The 16,798-nt window shown below is 43.4% G+C and overlaps 1 protein-coding gene, 1 non-coding gene and 1 pseudogene across 5 annotated transcripts in view; 1 reads left to right on the top strand and 2 right to left on the bottom strand.

The window, feature by feature from the left end:
- Positions 1–1,486: 1,486 nt before the first annotated feature.
- Positions 1,487–16,798, top strand: part of smap1 (small ArfGAP 1) — a 247,473-nt gene continuing 232,161 nt past the window's right edge. For 3 of the 4 annotated variants that reach the window (XM_080191970.1, XM_080191967.1, XM_080191969.1), the window contains exon 1: positions 1,488–1,754. In XM_080191970.1, coding sequence (XP_080048096.1) covers positions 1,637–1,754 — 118 coding nt within the window. In that variant the 5' untranslated portion in view covers positions 1,488–1,636. Of the gene's footprint in view, positions 1,755–16,798 lie in introns of all 4 variants that reach the window. The other variant, XM_080191966.1, reaches the window with a different exon arrangement.
- On the bottom strand, positions 12,247–12,680 carry LOC145345277 (small ribosomal subunit protein uS9 pseudogene; annotated as a pseudogene).
- LOC145345791 (U2 spliceosomal RNA) lies at positions 14,910–15,101 on the bottom strand. Its single transcript, XR_013887175.1, has one exon. It is a non-coding gene; the product is annotated as a U2 spliceosomal RNA (small nuclear RNA).

Genomic DNA, 16,798 nt, shown 5'->3' with positions numbered 1-16,798 from the left:
GTTTCTGATATGCCCTCTCCATAGTCACTGGGGTTACAGTGGCCCCTCCCACAGCTACTGGGGTTCCAGTGGACCTACCCCTGATCACTGGGATTCCAGTGGCCTCTCCACCAGTCACTGGGATTCTAGTGGTCCCCTTTCTCAGTTATTGGCTTCCAGAGGCCCCTCTCCAGGCACTAGAATTCCAGACGGTCCTTCCCTAATCACTGGGATTCCAATGGCACCACCCCCCATCACCAGGGTTCAAGTGGTCCCTCCCCACAGTGATTCCAGAGGCCTCTACCACACTGGGATTCCAGTGGCCCTCCCGCCCCATCACCGGGATTCCAGTGGCCCTCCCGCCCCATCACCGGGATTCCAGTGGCCCTCCCGCCCCATCACCGGGATTCCAGTGGCCCTCCCGCCCCATCACCGGGATTCCAGTGGCCCTCCCGCCCCATCACCGGGATTCCAGTGGCCCTCCCGCCCCATCACCGGGATTCCAGTGGCCCTCCCGCCCCATCACCGGGATTCCAGTGGCCCTCCCGCCCCATCACCGGGATTCCAGTGGCCCTCCCGCCCCATCACCGGGATTCCAGTGGCCCTCCCGCCCCATCACCGGGATTCCAGTGGCCCTCCCGCCCCATCACCGGGATTCCAGTGGCCCTCCCGCCCCATCACCGGGATTCCAGTGGCCCTCCCGCCCCATCACCGGGATTCCAGTGGCCCTCCCGCCCCATCACCGGGATTCCAGTGGCCCTCCCGCCCCTGCCCCATCACCGGGATTCCAGTGGCCTCGCCCCTGCCCCATCACCGGGATTCCAGTGGCCTCGCCCCTGCCCCATCACCGGGATTCCAGTGGCCTCGCCCCTGCCCCATCACCGGGATTCCAGTGGCCTCGCCCCTACCCCATCACTGGGATTCCAGTGCCCCCCTTCCCTCGCTCCATCACTGGGATTCCAGTGCCCCCTCCCTCCATCACTGCGATTCCAGTGTCCCCCCAGCTCCATCACTGGGATTCCGGTGGGCCGCCCTACCCTGCCCCATCACTGGGATTCCAGTGTCCCCCCCCCGGCTCCATCACTGGGATTTCAGTGTCCCCCCCGCCCCGCCCCATCACTAGGATTCTAGCGGTCTCCCGCCCCACCACTGGCATTCCAGTGGCCCTGCCCTGTGACGTAATGGAAACACGTCATGCTTCCCGCTGACGTCAGCACGTCGCCTCGGCCGGCGCAAGGATACAACCTAGTGGGAGCGGGTGAAGCATCCCGGAACCTGCTGCTTGATTCATAAATCGCGGGAATGGCATGCCTTGCCTGATTGAGGCTCGGAGCGCGTTGAATAACAACACGGGGTCGCCCCACCACCGCACACCTCCCGCCCGCGGTCCTCCTCTCCAGTTGGCAGCCCGGGAGGTTTTAAAGCCGGGGACTATGTGGTGCGGGCGGAGGCGGCGTTGTTGGGGCGGGCGCTGCTAGGGGGTGAAGCGGCGGTGGCTGCGGCTGCTTCCGGCTGGCGGCCATGTTGTAGGAGAGGGGGAGGCAGACCGGGGACCAGACACCGGGCACAGGGAGAGAGCGAGCGAGCGAGAGAGAGGGAGAGAGGGAGAGGAGAGCCCGGGCACACTCACAGCCCGCAGGCACACAACTGCCGCGCCATGAGCACCCGCTCCGAGCGGGAGAAATCCCAGAAGCAGAACGAGCAGCACCAGCTCATCCTGTCCAAACTGCTGCGGGAGGAGGACAACAAATACTGTGCCGACTGCGAGGCCAAAGGTAACCGGCGGGGGTGGGGGCGGCTCGTGCCCGACAGGGGCCGGGCTGCTGCTGATGCTGCTGCTGCTGCTGCTGCCACACTGGGTCACCGGGGTCTCACTGTGGGGTGGGCTGCTGTCACCCGCCCCCCCCGCCCCCCATCTCTTCCCTGCCCGCAGCCGGATTTGGCTGTCAAGGTCCCCTTCTGTTAACGCAGCAGGAATTGGGACGCTGTCCCAGTCTGATGGGTGGCACAGTGGTTACTGGAACCAGAGCAGTGGAGTCTGAATCGTTGAATGGTTTCTCGATCCGTTTCTGATAGAAGAGATGGCAGTGAGTGGGGAGGTGGATTTGAGACCAGGGAGTGAGATCAGCCATGATCTGATTGAATGGTGGAGCAGGCTGGAAGGGCTGAATTTGCATACTTCTGTTCCTGATTCCTGTGCAGTAGCACTGCTGCCTCACAGCGCCAGGGACCTGGGTTCGATTCCTGGCTTGGGTCACTACCTGTGCGGAGTTTGCATATTTTCACTGCGCCTATGTTTCATGTGCCTATGTGCTCCAGTTTCCTCCCATAGCCTGAAAGGTGTGCAGATTAAGCGCATTGGTCGTGTTACATTGCTCCCTGATATCAGGGGAATTAACAGGGTAAATACTTGGGGTTATGGGGATAGGGTCTGGGTGGGATTATTGTTGGTGTAGATTTGATGAGCCAAATGGTCCCCTTCTGTATTGTAGGGATTCCATGATTTCAAACATCGATCCCGCTCCTCCCCCACCACCACCATTCATCTGGCCTTTTCATTCTCACCACTTTTTGTGCCAAATAGTATTTTCAGAGCTGCAATCTGGAGACTTCGCACATCCTTTCTTGTCACCTCCATCCCTAATGCTTACTGGAAAATGTCCCATCTGCCTACTGGACCTTGCACGGATTGGAATTGAAAAGTATAAACTGAGGGTGGTAACACATTCCACATTTGAATCAATCTGCTTGCTGTTTAATGTAAGGGAGTGTGGCTGTTTGAGCAGTCACTGAATATATAATTATGTTTGCTGCATGTGTGACATTCTGTCTCTTGATCCGTTCTGCAATATTGATGGTGGTGCCCAAGAGTCAACGCCTAATGTGCAACAGCAAGAATACACTTATTCTTGGTGTGATATTAAATCAGCTGGAACATTAAAAATTTGTGTGTTTTTACATTTCTGTCATCAACCATGAATTTAGTGGTGTATTTTTTCTAATTGGATAAAGTTGAAATTTTGCACATATCAGAGTAATGTTAAATCTGTTTTCTATATCTGCATAAATGTAGTTAGAGCATTGCAATGTAGTTAGAGTTACTTGGATCGCAGCTTCCTATTCCAAATCACTTCCCTTTATTTACACAATTATTTTCTCTTATACTTATCAATAGTCAAAACACTTGGTTACGAAATGGTGTGTTATGGTACCACAGTGAATTCTGTATACTCTTGTAGTGTTGGCTTAAGTGTACTGTGTTTTTGTCGGCTCTTGGACGTAGTCACACAATCCTATACGTGTGAGTTACAAACCAGAGTAACCTGGATGAAGTCTGGAAGTTATTTTCCAAAGTCAGTAGATACATTTCAGGTGTTGGTCCTGCTATAATTTCTTAACCAAAATATAAATCCTGATGGAATAAGTATATTTTATTCATTACAAGTGCACATTGTAAAAATGATTTAGTAACGTCTTTGGATAATTGCTGAGTTGCAGCGAAACCATTGGTTTAAAAAAAAGCTTGCTTACACATTGAAGACAATCCTGTTGTGGTATGATGGTCAGGGATAGAAAGCATCATTTAAAAGGCTCAATGTGAGCCAATTTTGATTTATCATGAGTCATGGTTCTCACTTTAAAGGAAGGTCACACATTGAATATTCCTTATCTGTACTTGTTACTGGTCTTTCTGTGTATGTGAGGGTAGCCATCTTACAGCAGTGCACATTTCATGCCAAAAATTACTGTTGATGATTTCTAAGATTGTATTTGGTATCCGTGCGGTGATACTGCTGATAGACATGATAATTCATTTGATTTTCTGAGAGTCCTCTTCCCAGGTCAATTGGGGGTGGGCAGCAAAGGCTGCCTTTGCCAGCACCTCTGTCAGGAATGGGATAAATGTACAAAACCCAAAGCCAATATTGTTTATATTGCAGAATACATTGGTATTTTACTAAATTATTAAAAAAATGCAGAATTGAGTATTTGAAAAATGTGATGGGGGATGGTTAGAAGGATATGAGTGTGGCTTTACAAAAGAGTATATAGTACAGAGGCCATTTTCCAGCCTGCACTGGTGTTAATGCTTAAAGTCATAGAGGGTTACAGTGTGGAAACGGGCCCTTTGGCCCAACTTGTCCATGCCATCCACTTTTTGCCACTAAGCTAGTCCCAGTTGCTTGCAATTGGCCCATAGCTGTGTATACCAATGTAACTGTCTAAATGTTTGACAGAATTGTGCCTGCCTCTGTTCCAGAAACTCACCACCCTCTGACTGAAAAAATTGCCTCTCTGGACCCTTTTGTATCTCTTCCCCCCTCACCTTAGACCTATGGCCTCTAGTTTTAGACACCCCTACCTTTGGGAAAAGATGTTGATTATTGACCTTATCTGTGCCCCTCATTCTTTTATAGACATCCAAAAGATCACCTGTAAGTCTCCTACGCTCCAGGGAAAAAGTCCTAGCCATTCCTCATAACTCAAGCCTCTTCCATCATTCTTAACACTCTATTCATTTCTCCTTCTTTTGCTCATGTAGTTCAATATTCCCTGTCGTTACAGTTCCACATGCTCATCATTCGTTGGGTAAATAAGTTTCTTCTGATCCTAACTGGATTTCTCAGTGACTGTCTTATATTGATAGCTCTGCACTTCCCACAGGGCTGACATGGAAGGTTTGGTGTACTGGTTACTCTTTTCCTGTCTGCCGTTTTTTGTGTGCTCTTGTTTTGCAACTGAAGATTGCATACATCCAGCTCGTTTTTAAAAGTTGTTACTTGTACTGATTCACTGGCTATAACGGAGGTTAATGAGATCAGGTGTTTCTCTGGTCCTTGGTACATCTGGTGGAGGAAAAAAAGGCCCTTTTAAGGCCACCATCTTAAGATGGTCAGGTTGGAGAAATGTAGTTGCTCTATGTAGTTACCCTCTGTGGATCTCTTATTTTCTGCTTTAGAACTATAGAACATTACAGCACAGAAACAGGCCTTTTGGCCCTTCTTGGCTGTGCTGAACCATTTTTCTGCCTAGTCCCACTGACCTGCAACTGGACCATATCCCTCCACACCCCCCTCATCCATGTACCTGTCCAAGTTTTTCTTAAATGTTAAAAGTGAGCCCGCATTTACCACTTCATCTGGCAGCTCATTCCACACTCCCACCACTCTGTGTGAAGACCCCCCCCCCAATATCCCCTTTAAACTTTTCCCCCTACACCCTTAACCCATGTCCTCTATTTTTTTTTCCTCCCCTAGCTCAGTGGAAAAAGCCTGCTTGCATTCACTCTTATCTACACCTATCATTTTATACCCCTCTATCAAATCTCTCCTCATTCTTCTATGCTCCAGGGAATAAAGTCCTAACCTATTCAACCTTTCTCTGTAACTCAGTTTCTCAAGCCCCGGCAACATCCTTATAAACCTTCTCTGTAGTCTTTCAACCTTATTAATATCCTTCCTGTGATTAGGTGACAAACTGCACACAATACATTCCACAGGCATTCCATTTCGAAGTACAGGACAGTGACTGGGGTTGTGCTGTTGTTGCCTTACCTTTGCTGCTTAAACAGATACAGGGAATGTTGCATAGTTCAGTTATTCTTCAGCCTCTCTTTATAGTTGCTTCTTTCCACCATAAACAATTTTTAAGCCCCGATTGGGATATTTGCTTGGGAAGTGACTAACTAATCTAAAGATCAGTGCTTATTAAACACAAGTTGCAGCGATTCATGACAGAATTTTGACTTGTCTTGTTATTTGCGCAGTGTGAATCACATTGATACAAAAGTTGTCAAATCCCTTCAAATTTTTCTTGGCCCTTCATTATGGTTTCTCATTGCAAGACATGAAGAAGCAGTAAAATGGAGATGTATTTAAGAATCTCAATCTTGTATCATGGTGGGGGGGCGCAATTGGGCCTGATCCTGCATGTGCTAACTCATTAAAAGAACCATCAGTGTTTCTCCTCCTCGTCCATGCCCAATTTCCTCTTGACTCTGCTGCTGATGCCGCCACCCATTCAGGCAATGTATTGTAATGGCCTAGATGTTATAATTAGCAGTGAAAGAAGAATGCTTGCCTTTGATCACACAGATTCCTACAGAGTTTTTGCAAGCAGAGTTTGTTCAGGGGCTTGGGGTGAGAGAGAGCAGGTCAATCAATGAAATTAAGAATGCCCACAAAGGCATGCAGAGGCTAAATGAAATATAAATTTATTTAATTCATGTCAAATTTATGTAAACAAAATTTTGGGGGGGTGGTGGGTGGAGAAATAGGAATAAAAAAAGTTCTGAAGGAACAAGGTTCCTGAAAAATTTAATTTCCAGTTGAGAAATTGTTTAGGATTAGTTAAGACATTGGGCTGTTTTAAAAACCATCTGCATCTGAGTGCACCGACTCTTAAAGATGTTTTTAATAGCATGTTATGTCCTTGAATGGATTACAATGCCTTGTCTCTCAGCAAGGTACTATTGTTGCACAGCTTTTGGCAGAGCAGAGAAATTCGGTTGACAATTTCCAGATGTGTTTAGAAGTGCAGACTCTACGTTTTCCTTGCTGATTTATTCATTGAGTTTTAAGGTCACCATTAATTCAATACTTGCTGCATTTTGAAAAATAAGTTACTCGTCTTTAGATTTGCGTGCTGGGTCACCAATCCATAAAATCCCTAGTGCAGAAGGAGGCCGTTGGGCCCATTGACTCTCCGAAAGAACAATTTATCTCGGCAGCATTGAGTATGACCATGTGCTAATTGCTTTTTAGACATTAATCTTTCTTTACTCAAAAATGCAGAAGCTGCACTTCAGCTTCCTCGTGGCATTGTTTGTGGTGTTTTTCTAATTTTTACGTCCATTGATTGTAATCAAAAGACTTGGGACGGCTCATAGAAGAAATCCATAAAGTTAGCTTGTGGATGCAGTAAGCAGTTAGGAAGGAAAATTGCATGTTGGTATTTATTGTAAAGAGATTAGAGTAGAAGAATAAAGAAGTCTTCCTACACTCGCGCAGAGAATTGGTGAGACCATATCTGGAATCCTATGTGTGCAGTTAACATTTCCAAGTTTGAGAGGAAATACTTGCATTGACGGCTCATTAAATTGGTTTCTGGGATGAAGGATTGTTGTATCATGAGGGACTGAGTAAATTGGGCTTATGTACTTTGGAGTTTAAAAGGATGAGAGATGATCTCACTGAAACATTCTGAAGGGGCTTGGAAGGGTTGAGAGTTTGTTTCTGCTGGTCAGAATACAGCCTCAGAGTAATGAATGGGAAAGTACTTCATTCAAAGGGTTGTGAATCTTTGGAATTCTCTAACTCAGGGTTGTAGGTGTTCAATCATTGAATATATTTGAGACTGGGATAGACAGATCTTGGATCTTTCGAACAGTTCAGGTTCTATATCAACCATGGTGGAGCAGGCTTGACAGGCCATAAGGTCTACTTGTGTGCATTTGCCACCACTGCAGTTCCATAATCAAAATCTTTCCCCTGCTGGTGGATTAGTAAAAACTGCTACAAATTTGCCATTTTTTTACACTAGGCCCTAGATGTTTATAGAGCTGCATGATGAAATTAAAAGCCATATTTGGATAAAAACATTGGTTTCAAGCAAATGTTTCCCACAATACCAAATTTAAAAATAAAACACTATTTGGTAACATTTATATTAGTCTTTCCCAAACTTTTCAAGCCTCGGAACCCCTAGTAACCTACCAAGAGAATTGGGGAACACCAAGCATTCTCATGATGCCAGTGCTATCTTTTTTGCTGTGAAATTAGTGTGAGCACAGGATGAGGGGAGGCAGGAGTGAGCAGGAGACAATGCTGCCAGAGTGAGGATGGGGATGCGTACACCTGTGCCAGAGGGACAGTAACCTACCGAGAGAATTGGCACATATGCCAGAGGGATGGTTTGGGTGCCCCAGAGATATGGGCCTAATTAATTATCAGGCTGATATATGTATAGATACGGCCATAAGAGTTGTTTAATTTTGATTTTTGTGTTCACATATTTCACAGCAAAAAAGAGGGCAATGTCATTATCTATTTAAAAAAAATTAGTGATTTGGCGTTGTGGCACATTGGTTAGCACTGCTGCCTCAGTGTCAGGCTTGGGTTTGATTCTGTCTTGGGTCACAGTGTCACTGCCACCCATTGTCTGTCTGTGCAGAGTTGCACATTCTCCCCTGTCTGCGTGGGTTTCCTCCGGGTGCTCTGATTTCCTCCCACAGTCCAAAAGATGTGCTGGTTCAGTGCTTTAGCCATGCTAAGTTCTCCCTTGGCGTGCCTGAACAAGCCCCTAGTGTGGCGACTAGGAGATTTTCACAGTAACTTCATTGCATTGTTAATAAAAGCCTACTTGTGACAGACTGTCATATTGGAGGGTGACTGCCTATCAACCAACATAAGAAATAGGAGCAGGAGTAGGCCATCAAGCCCTTTGAGCCTGCCCCGCCATTCAATAAGATCGTGGCTGATCTGTCGTGTCTCAGTTCCACATTCCCGCCCTCTCCCCATAACCCTTAATCCCCTTGCCTATCAAAAACCTATCAACCCGCGTCTTAAATATATTTAGCGAGGCAGCCTCCACCACTTCAACGGGCAGAGAATTCCAGAGATTCACCACCCTTTGAGTGAAGAAGTTCCTTCTCAACTCTGTTCTAAACCGCCCCCCCTTTATCTTGAGACTGTGCCCCCTAGTCCTACTGTCCTTTCTGAGCGGGAAGAGCCTCTCCACCTCTATCCTATCCATCCTATTCATCATCTTATATGTCTCAATGAGATCTCCCCCCATTCTTCTAAACTCTAACGAGTACAAGCCTAGTTTATTCAGCCTCTCCTCATAGTTCAACCCCCTCAACTCCGGTATCAGCCTAATAAACCTCCTCAGCACTCCCTCCAAGGCCAAAATATCCTTGCGTAAGTGTGGCAACCAAAACTGCACACAGTACTCCAGCTGCGGCCTCACATCTTCAGTGAAGGAATTGAAAAGAACAATGGAAAACTCCATACTGATATACAAACTGAAGGGACTGCTCTTACATTACACTAATATTACCATTTTCTGGGATCAGTTGTGTGTTGTCTTTAGAGGATTAAGTATCTCAATCCACTAACTTCTTTCCAGACTTGATGCTTAGATCACTGCTTAGGAATAGCAATATGTCGAGATGGCAAAATCCATTTTAGTGTGCTTCCCTTAATTCTGAGATAAATTGGAGCAGTGCAGTGCATTTACCACCTTGCGTTTTAAATTGCTGACGAGGTCAATCTCCTTAACTTCATTCCCAAAGGCAGTGCTGGGGAAGGAATCTGTCATCGGCTCACTCAAACTGATGTGAAGATGTGTGAGATGAAAATAGTTCATGCTTGTTTTAGACTTCAAAGGGAAAATGATCTAGAGGAAGAGTGAGATATTAGGTAATCTAAAAAACTTTTTTTAAAAGCAAGAAGTTACCTGCAGTATTTGAGGCGGGGCGGGTGGCGGGGGAAGAAACACATTTGGGGATCGTTCGAATGTAGTATCTTTCAGATAATTTAAATGTTGGCAGGAGGCTGTGAATATTCTCATCGGATAAATAAAATAATTAATCTTAATTAGAACTATTCGTAGTTTAGGATAAATTAGGACTTGTGTAATGTCCTATTTTTATACAACTTTGAGCATTGCAACTTTTTAGCGTAACTACATGCGCCTGTTAACAAAACTAACAAATTCTAACGAAACATTTCCAACTCTTGACCGATGTTAAGAGCACTCCTAACTTCCCAAACAAATTGAGCCTATTCGATGTCACAGCCTGGTTGTTCCATCCTAACTGCTAACTACAACTTGTATCTTTTTGACAGGCGGTCCTGAATTACCTGATGCTCTGACCACCTTCCTAACCATAACTTTATTTTTTTCATATTTACAACTCCCACAATTCACCAATTATCCCTATTGTACATACAGGCGAAGTATTTTCACCACTCAGCTTGTGTACAGTGCAGTTTGACAATTTAATCTTTATTAATTCCATAGGTGTACCAATGAGGTGAAACCTCAACCTCAGTTTGTAGTTGGTGCATTTTCTTTAATGGTAATGTGAATCTTTGTGCATCTTCCCATTCTGACCCATTTTCTGATTTAAGTCCATTGGGTAGAGTCTGATATTTACTTCAAATGAGCATTCTTCCAGGCCCAAGCCTGGACAACTGGTAAGGTCAAGAGCAGCACAGTGGTTAGCACTGCTACCTCACAGCACTAGGGGCGACCTCGTCCATTGTAGGGATTCGGGGAAGAAGGGAGAATATCACCACCGGGTTTGACCCAGCCTTCGTTGGATATCTGTATGTACCTCTGGAGAGGATTACTAGTCAGTGAATGAGGAGACAAAATCTTGGCTGTGCTTTTCATTCAGATCTTCTACGTCATCTTTAATCCATTGTATTTTATCAGATGTCCTTGTATGAGAAACATCCTTGCAGCATTGCCTGTAGATCTAAGCTGCCATCTTTTGCTCTGTGCCTCTGAGCTGCATGGGATCTGGGTCCAGCAACATCACAAATTTAAAATCTTGATGTTGTGTTTAAATCCTGCCATTGCCTCATCCTTCCCTATCTCTGTGACCTTCGTGGCCTTAACTCTGTACTCTCTGCATTCCTCCAGTAACAGCTTTTTGGGCATCCTCCATCTCCACCACTCTTCCATTGGCGGCTCTGCTTTCAGCTGACAAGGCCTAGGGTTTGGAATTTCCTCTGTCTCTCAATTTTGCTGAATTCCTTTTAAGGTGTTCCGTAAAACTATCTTTTTGACCAACCATTGGTTTTCTGCATGATATCTCCTTATGTGGCTTTTGGCTGCTAATGTACCTGTGTGTTTTATTACATTAATACATCTGCTACCTTCAAGAAGGACAAAGGTCATGGTAACCCCACCACCTGCAAATTTCTGTCCAAGCCACTCACCATTCTGACTTGGAAATATATTGTTTCTTCACTTACTGGGTTAAAATCCTAACAGCCTTGTGGGAGTACCTACACCACATGGATTGCATTGTTGAAGTTTATTTATTGATGTCACAAGTAGGCTTATATTAACACTTCATTGAAGTTATTATGAAAATCCCCTAGTTGTCACACTCTGGTGCATGTTTGGGTACACTGAGGGAGAACTTAGTATGGCCAATGCACCTAACCAGTACGTTTTTCAGACTGTGGAAGGAAACTGCAGCACCGGGAGGAAATCCATGCAGACGGGGAGAGCATGCAGCACAGACTGAGACCCAAGCCGGTCTGTGGTGCTCTGAGGCAATGATGCTAACCATTGTATCAAAGTGCTGCTCTGGAAGACAGCTCGCCATCATCTTCTCAATGACAATTGGGGATGGGCAATAAATGTTGGCCTAGCTGGTGATACCCACATCCCCTGAATTGATTTTTTTTTACTCACTGGATAAAAGTGCTGAGCTCTTCCTGGTGGCTTTGTGAATGCATGTTATAATGAAATAGGTATTCTCCTGATATTTGGGCTAATAAGAGAGGGAGTTTGAAAAGGATCTTCTGAACGGCTGATCAATAAGGGGCTTTGGTGTAAAGTTGCCAGTCATTATGTGCGGATTAATCTGCCTGCAAGTGTTTACCTGGTGTACAGCTCACACTGACACTCTTTACAAATGCTGTCTTCATTTCTACTTGATTGGTTTTACCATGCATATTTTGTAGTGCCTTATAGAATTTTAACTGTGATTTTCTGTTTCAAAATATTTAGTGTACAATTCTTTCACCAAATTAAGTTTCTCTAAGTTCAGTTTAGATTTATTTTGTAATAGAAGCGATTCAAGTTAGAATTTGAAATGAATGAACTCATTTTCAGTTCTTCAAAAACAAGTGGCTTCTTTCAATCCTTGGTGTGGGAGATGAAGAATGTAATTTTCTATAATTTAAAACTGGATGCATATAAATCTTTAATTTGAATGCCACTTCAGAGCCACAATTGAATGTTGATTTTAAAATTTTTAAGATACCGTTTTAATTATACCTATGCACAATGTGTCAGGGTTTTTTTTACAAAAGAGACTAGCCAACAACCAAGTCAAATGTGTCATGACCTTCACCCTTTTTCGGCAATTTGGAAAGGGAATCATAATCCCTGAAATGCTTTTGTAGTCTGAGTTGTTTGCTAAGCTTGATCATTCAGTATTTTTCCAAGGTGACCAATATTGTTTTTTATTGTGTCCTTTCGTATGTTACACATTTATTTTTCATAATGAAAGAGCAAACGTTAAGATTTCTGGTAATGTGCACAGACACCAGGTCCACCTAGTTTCTTGGCCTTACAATGGTGTAGATTACCTACCAGCAAGCTCCTGTATGAGGATGTTCTTGATCTCCTTGGAGGTTGCATCTACGTATTTCTGGTAGTTTGCCACCAATGCTTTACAAAATGATTGATGGATAGCTTGGATGGGCTTTCACACAAATTTTAATTTCAACTCCACCAAATCTTTCCTTGCCCAACATCAGAACTGGTTCCAACAGTTTGAGCCAAGTACCTCACAGTGCAATCTGCTCCAGGGACCTTCCACTTACTTTGATAAGGCCATTTCCTTTGTCACAATGGGCAACAGCAGTTGCTGTTTTCTTGCGCCCAAAAACCTGGACCAATCGCAAATAACTTTTTGCAGACAACTTTCCATTCCTGTCAGGTGGAGCCATTGGGCTCCAAGAATTTAATTTCAGTTTGGTAAATGTTTGGTTTTAGTTGAATTTAAGTAAACTCCCATTAAGAGATTGAAAATTTGCTTATTGTGAGATTGTTCCTGAAGATGTCTGTTTTCAGTGTGATTGACAGCTTTTATTAAACTTCTAGGGAATAGGTGGGAGGTGGTAAAGCTTGCAACAAACATTCAGTTAGTCTTCTGTCAAACAAGCACTTTCAGAGCATTTAAGATCAGACAGGAGCTCCAAAATAACAGTTTTCATTGTGCATTATTCTGCCTGTTATCCGAAAGAATTCCAGGATCCTCCGTTCGAGAGCTAATAATTACCTTCAACAGCTGTAGAGTTGAACCTCAAATGATTATGAAATGGATGTTTGAGGAGTTTTTATTGTTGTTTAAAACATAAACATTTAAAATATTATCTTAATCATTAAAAACTTAAAGTTTAGCTGTAAATCTACTTATTGCATGATGGTGTAACCAAATTTCAAAAACTAATACTGTTTTGCAGGAAAACAATTCAGGAAGTTGGTGTTACATAAGAGGAAGTAGTTGTTGTCACAAGATTTCCTTTTTTTTTGTTTTTATTCCAATTCAATTAAATCCAATTCAGAGTCTCAACAAGTTGAGACATTCCTGATCCAAGCTGACAAGACAGGGCTCTCACCACGTGTCTTGGGCTTGATCTACATGATCCAAGCTGATTGGAGTAGGCATAACTTCTCCAAGGCTTGATCTCATTTGCATCTTAGCCAAAAGGCTGAGATGTTGCTTTTAAAAATTGCTTCAAATGAAGCTGAAGTGTAACCTAATGACTTCAACCAAGCACAGCATGTCGATCTTAGCCACCTGACAGTTGAAATTGCGTATATAGCCATGTAGTAATTTTTAAATTAAAAATATACATTCCATGTTCCTATAGGTGTTTTGAGGGATTGGGAAAGAGATAAAGACAATTAAACTGAGCTGAATGCAACAGGTTTTAAAGTGAAATATAAGTTGAGTATCTAACAATAAATCCAAAGACATTCAATAATTTTTTTAACTTCATCAATTTTTAGTCTGTGATCCAACCTGAAAATAACCTTGCTGACTGCACCTGACCTTTAGCATGTGAAGTATCTCTCAAACTGACACAAACCTTGCCTACGCCACCCGACTCATGCCTTGCCGATTTCATTCTACCTTCGGTGCGGAAAGTCTGTGACGTGGGGACGCTAACCTGACCTGGTCTTTAGCGCTGAAGTCTGACCCATGTGGACAACAAGCTCACTGACTTCACCCAACCTTAGCACGGGAGATCTGTGATCGAAGCTGACACAAACCCCAACAACTGCACCAGACCATTAATGCAAGGAATTTTGTTGTTTGTACTCTTCTTTGTGAACCCAGATGGTGAAATGGGTGGGAAGTTAAGCCTGTGTTTATTATTCAGTGGTACTTTTTTTCCTGGTCATTTCATTTATTCTATGCTATAGCTAGCCTAGGCTTCAACCATTGTAATGCAAGTAGGCCTATATGTGGGATCGAAAAACTGGAATGATCTGAAATGTATTTGGTCCCAAGGAGTTCAGATCAATGGTATTTGACTTGTATGTGCCATTCTCCTAATTAGACTGAGGAAAACATTTTTCATTTTCAGAACTATTTTTTTATAGAATCCCTACAGTGCAGAAGGAGGTCATTTGGCCTATCAAGCCTGCACCGACAACAATCCCACCCAGACCCTATACCCATAACCCCACATATTCACTCTGTTAGTCCTCCTGACATTCAGGGTGATTTAACTTGGCCAATCAACTTAACACACGCGTCTTTGGAGTGCGGGAGGAAACCGAAGCAGATACAAGGAGAAATTGCAAACTCCACATGGACAGTGTCCGAGGCTAGAATCAAACCCTGGTCCCTGGTGTTGTGAGGCAACAGTGCTAACTACTGTGATTTTTATGTAAATCAACATGAAGCTCAATTTTAGAAAAGTGCTTTGAACACTAATTTATTTGCATCCAAATTCAGAAGGAGATACTGTACTGGTTTAATACTGCAAATGAATTAAAGTACTAGTTAATTGTACTTTGTATCACATCTGACCGCCCCTGTAATTTTTTTTTGTTTTTATTCCAATTCAATCCAGTCCAATCCAATTCAGAGTCTCAACAAGTTGAGACATCCCCGATCCAAGCTGACAAGACAGGGCTCTCACCTCTTGTCTTGGGCTTGATCTACATGATCCAAGCTGATTGGAGTAGGTGTAGCTCCTCCTCCAAGGCTTGATTTATTTGCATCTTAGCCAAAAGGCTGAGATACCGCTTTGAAAAATTGCTTCAAAATGAAGCTAAAATGTAACCTGTTGACTTCAATCAAGCACAGCATGTCAATACTACACTTGATCTTAGCCAAAAGACCAAGAAGCAATTAATTAGCGTCACTTAAACCACACAAGTTTTGTTGTAGCAAGTTTCAAGTTTAATAATTTGAGTTGTTTTGGAAGATACGCAATGGGACTACTTGTGTTTTATTTTGGATAACCATTATCACTTTTAAGCCTTTGACCTACTTAAATCAAGGCCAAGTTTAAATTCCTTTAAGACCTGACTTGGTAATTTGCAATATACATGAGTTTTGCTCCTATCATCTTTGACAGAATCCACACTGCTATGACTAAGATTTTTAATTGTTAAAACACTTACATTTTCAGAACAATAAAGCCTTTTTAAATTCTGACCATTAATAGCATTATGCCATTTAAAACAACCTTTTCTATTTATTGTGTGATGGATATGCTGCTTGTTTAAATGTTCAATATTCTGTATTTGTGTACCTCAGGTACTGCTTTATGCAACTTAAATTTACACTTTTGACTTCTGTGTAGTCCAGACTGTAATAATGACTTTCTAATTCTATTCACTTCTAATCAAATCCTAATTCATCCAAATTCATGTGAGCAAATCAGATAAAAACAGTACCAGAAGTATTCAGCAGGTTAGGCAGCAACAGTGGTAAGAGAAAGACTTAACATTAATGACATTTTATCAGACAATTACTGTTTTGCCATAGTTTGTCATAACAAATTTTCCTTAGAATTAGCTAAAATTTGCATGTTTCACAATGGAGTTAGAAATGGATGGGGAAATAACATATTGCCGTTGCCCTGTCATCAATTCAACGGCTTTTAACATGCGATATAAGTTAAGATTCATCATAAATTGCTTAATCGTTGGCCTCCCTCTGATAAGATGACTTAGTGAGACTCCACTGAAGTAAATTATGATCATCGAATTGCTGGATTGGTGAAGTTAATGTGAATGAATTCTACTGTGGTCTGAGGAGCTGAGAATTCATTGCGAGGACCCTATCAGTCGTATGATCTATAGCCCTTGTATTACACTCAACCTCCACTGTGGAGCCTCCATCCAGCAGGTTATGAATGCTGATCATGTTTTTGTCTGATCCATTTCTGGAACCTGTTTATGATAACCCTTGCCATTCATGCTACTCTTTTCAATCATAAGAGGATTAAAACAGTGGCAGATCAACTTGGTCCATTCTTTCCTGATAACAGAGGACTGAGAGCAGGGCTATCTTGGTGAGAAGAGGACCAGAACTAATTATTCCACCTGGAAATCTATAGGGAGTGAAGGCCTGTTCAAGGTGATACCTAAGAGACATTGTGCAAAGGCAGTTTCAACCAGCAGGCAATTGACCGACTCTCCTCTTTTAAAAAGAGGACCTTCAGCCACAATCTTGCAACTGTTTGGCCTTTTATTTCTTGTGGTGATTCTTTTCAGGTGGGCATTGGTCACACATTCAGCATTACCTAGAACAATTTGGGGCCTGCTTGTGTAATGGATGCTATATTCTGTAGGGCAGCCTAGTTAACCTGGAATAAAAACCCAGTGTGACAAAGGGAGAGACATGCAGGATTGCTGGCTTCTTCAGACCGTAGTGAGACTTTGCTGGAATCAGCGTTCTGCTGCAGGTGTCATCCAATGAACCTGTGATGGTCAGAAAAAGGAAGGAGTTGCATGTGATGGTCAGTGTACCCTGCATGCTATTGCAGAGCCTTGGTGGTTTAGAACAAGACATATTTGCTGAAGTCATGGCTCTTGATGC

Source organism: Carcharhinus amblyrhynchos, chromosome 7 (genome assembly GCF_965287045.1).
Source record: "Carcharhinus amblyrhynchos chromosome 7, sCarAmb.v2.hapA, whole genome shotgun sequence".
NCBI classification, from domain to species: Eukaryota; Metazoa; Chordata; class Chondrichthyes; order Carcharhiniformes; family Carcharhinidae; genus Carcharhinus; species Carcharhinus amblyrhynchos.
Note: the sequence above shows the minus strand (reverse complement) of the source record. Positions and strands in the feature narration are given on the sequence as shown.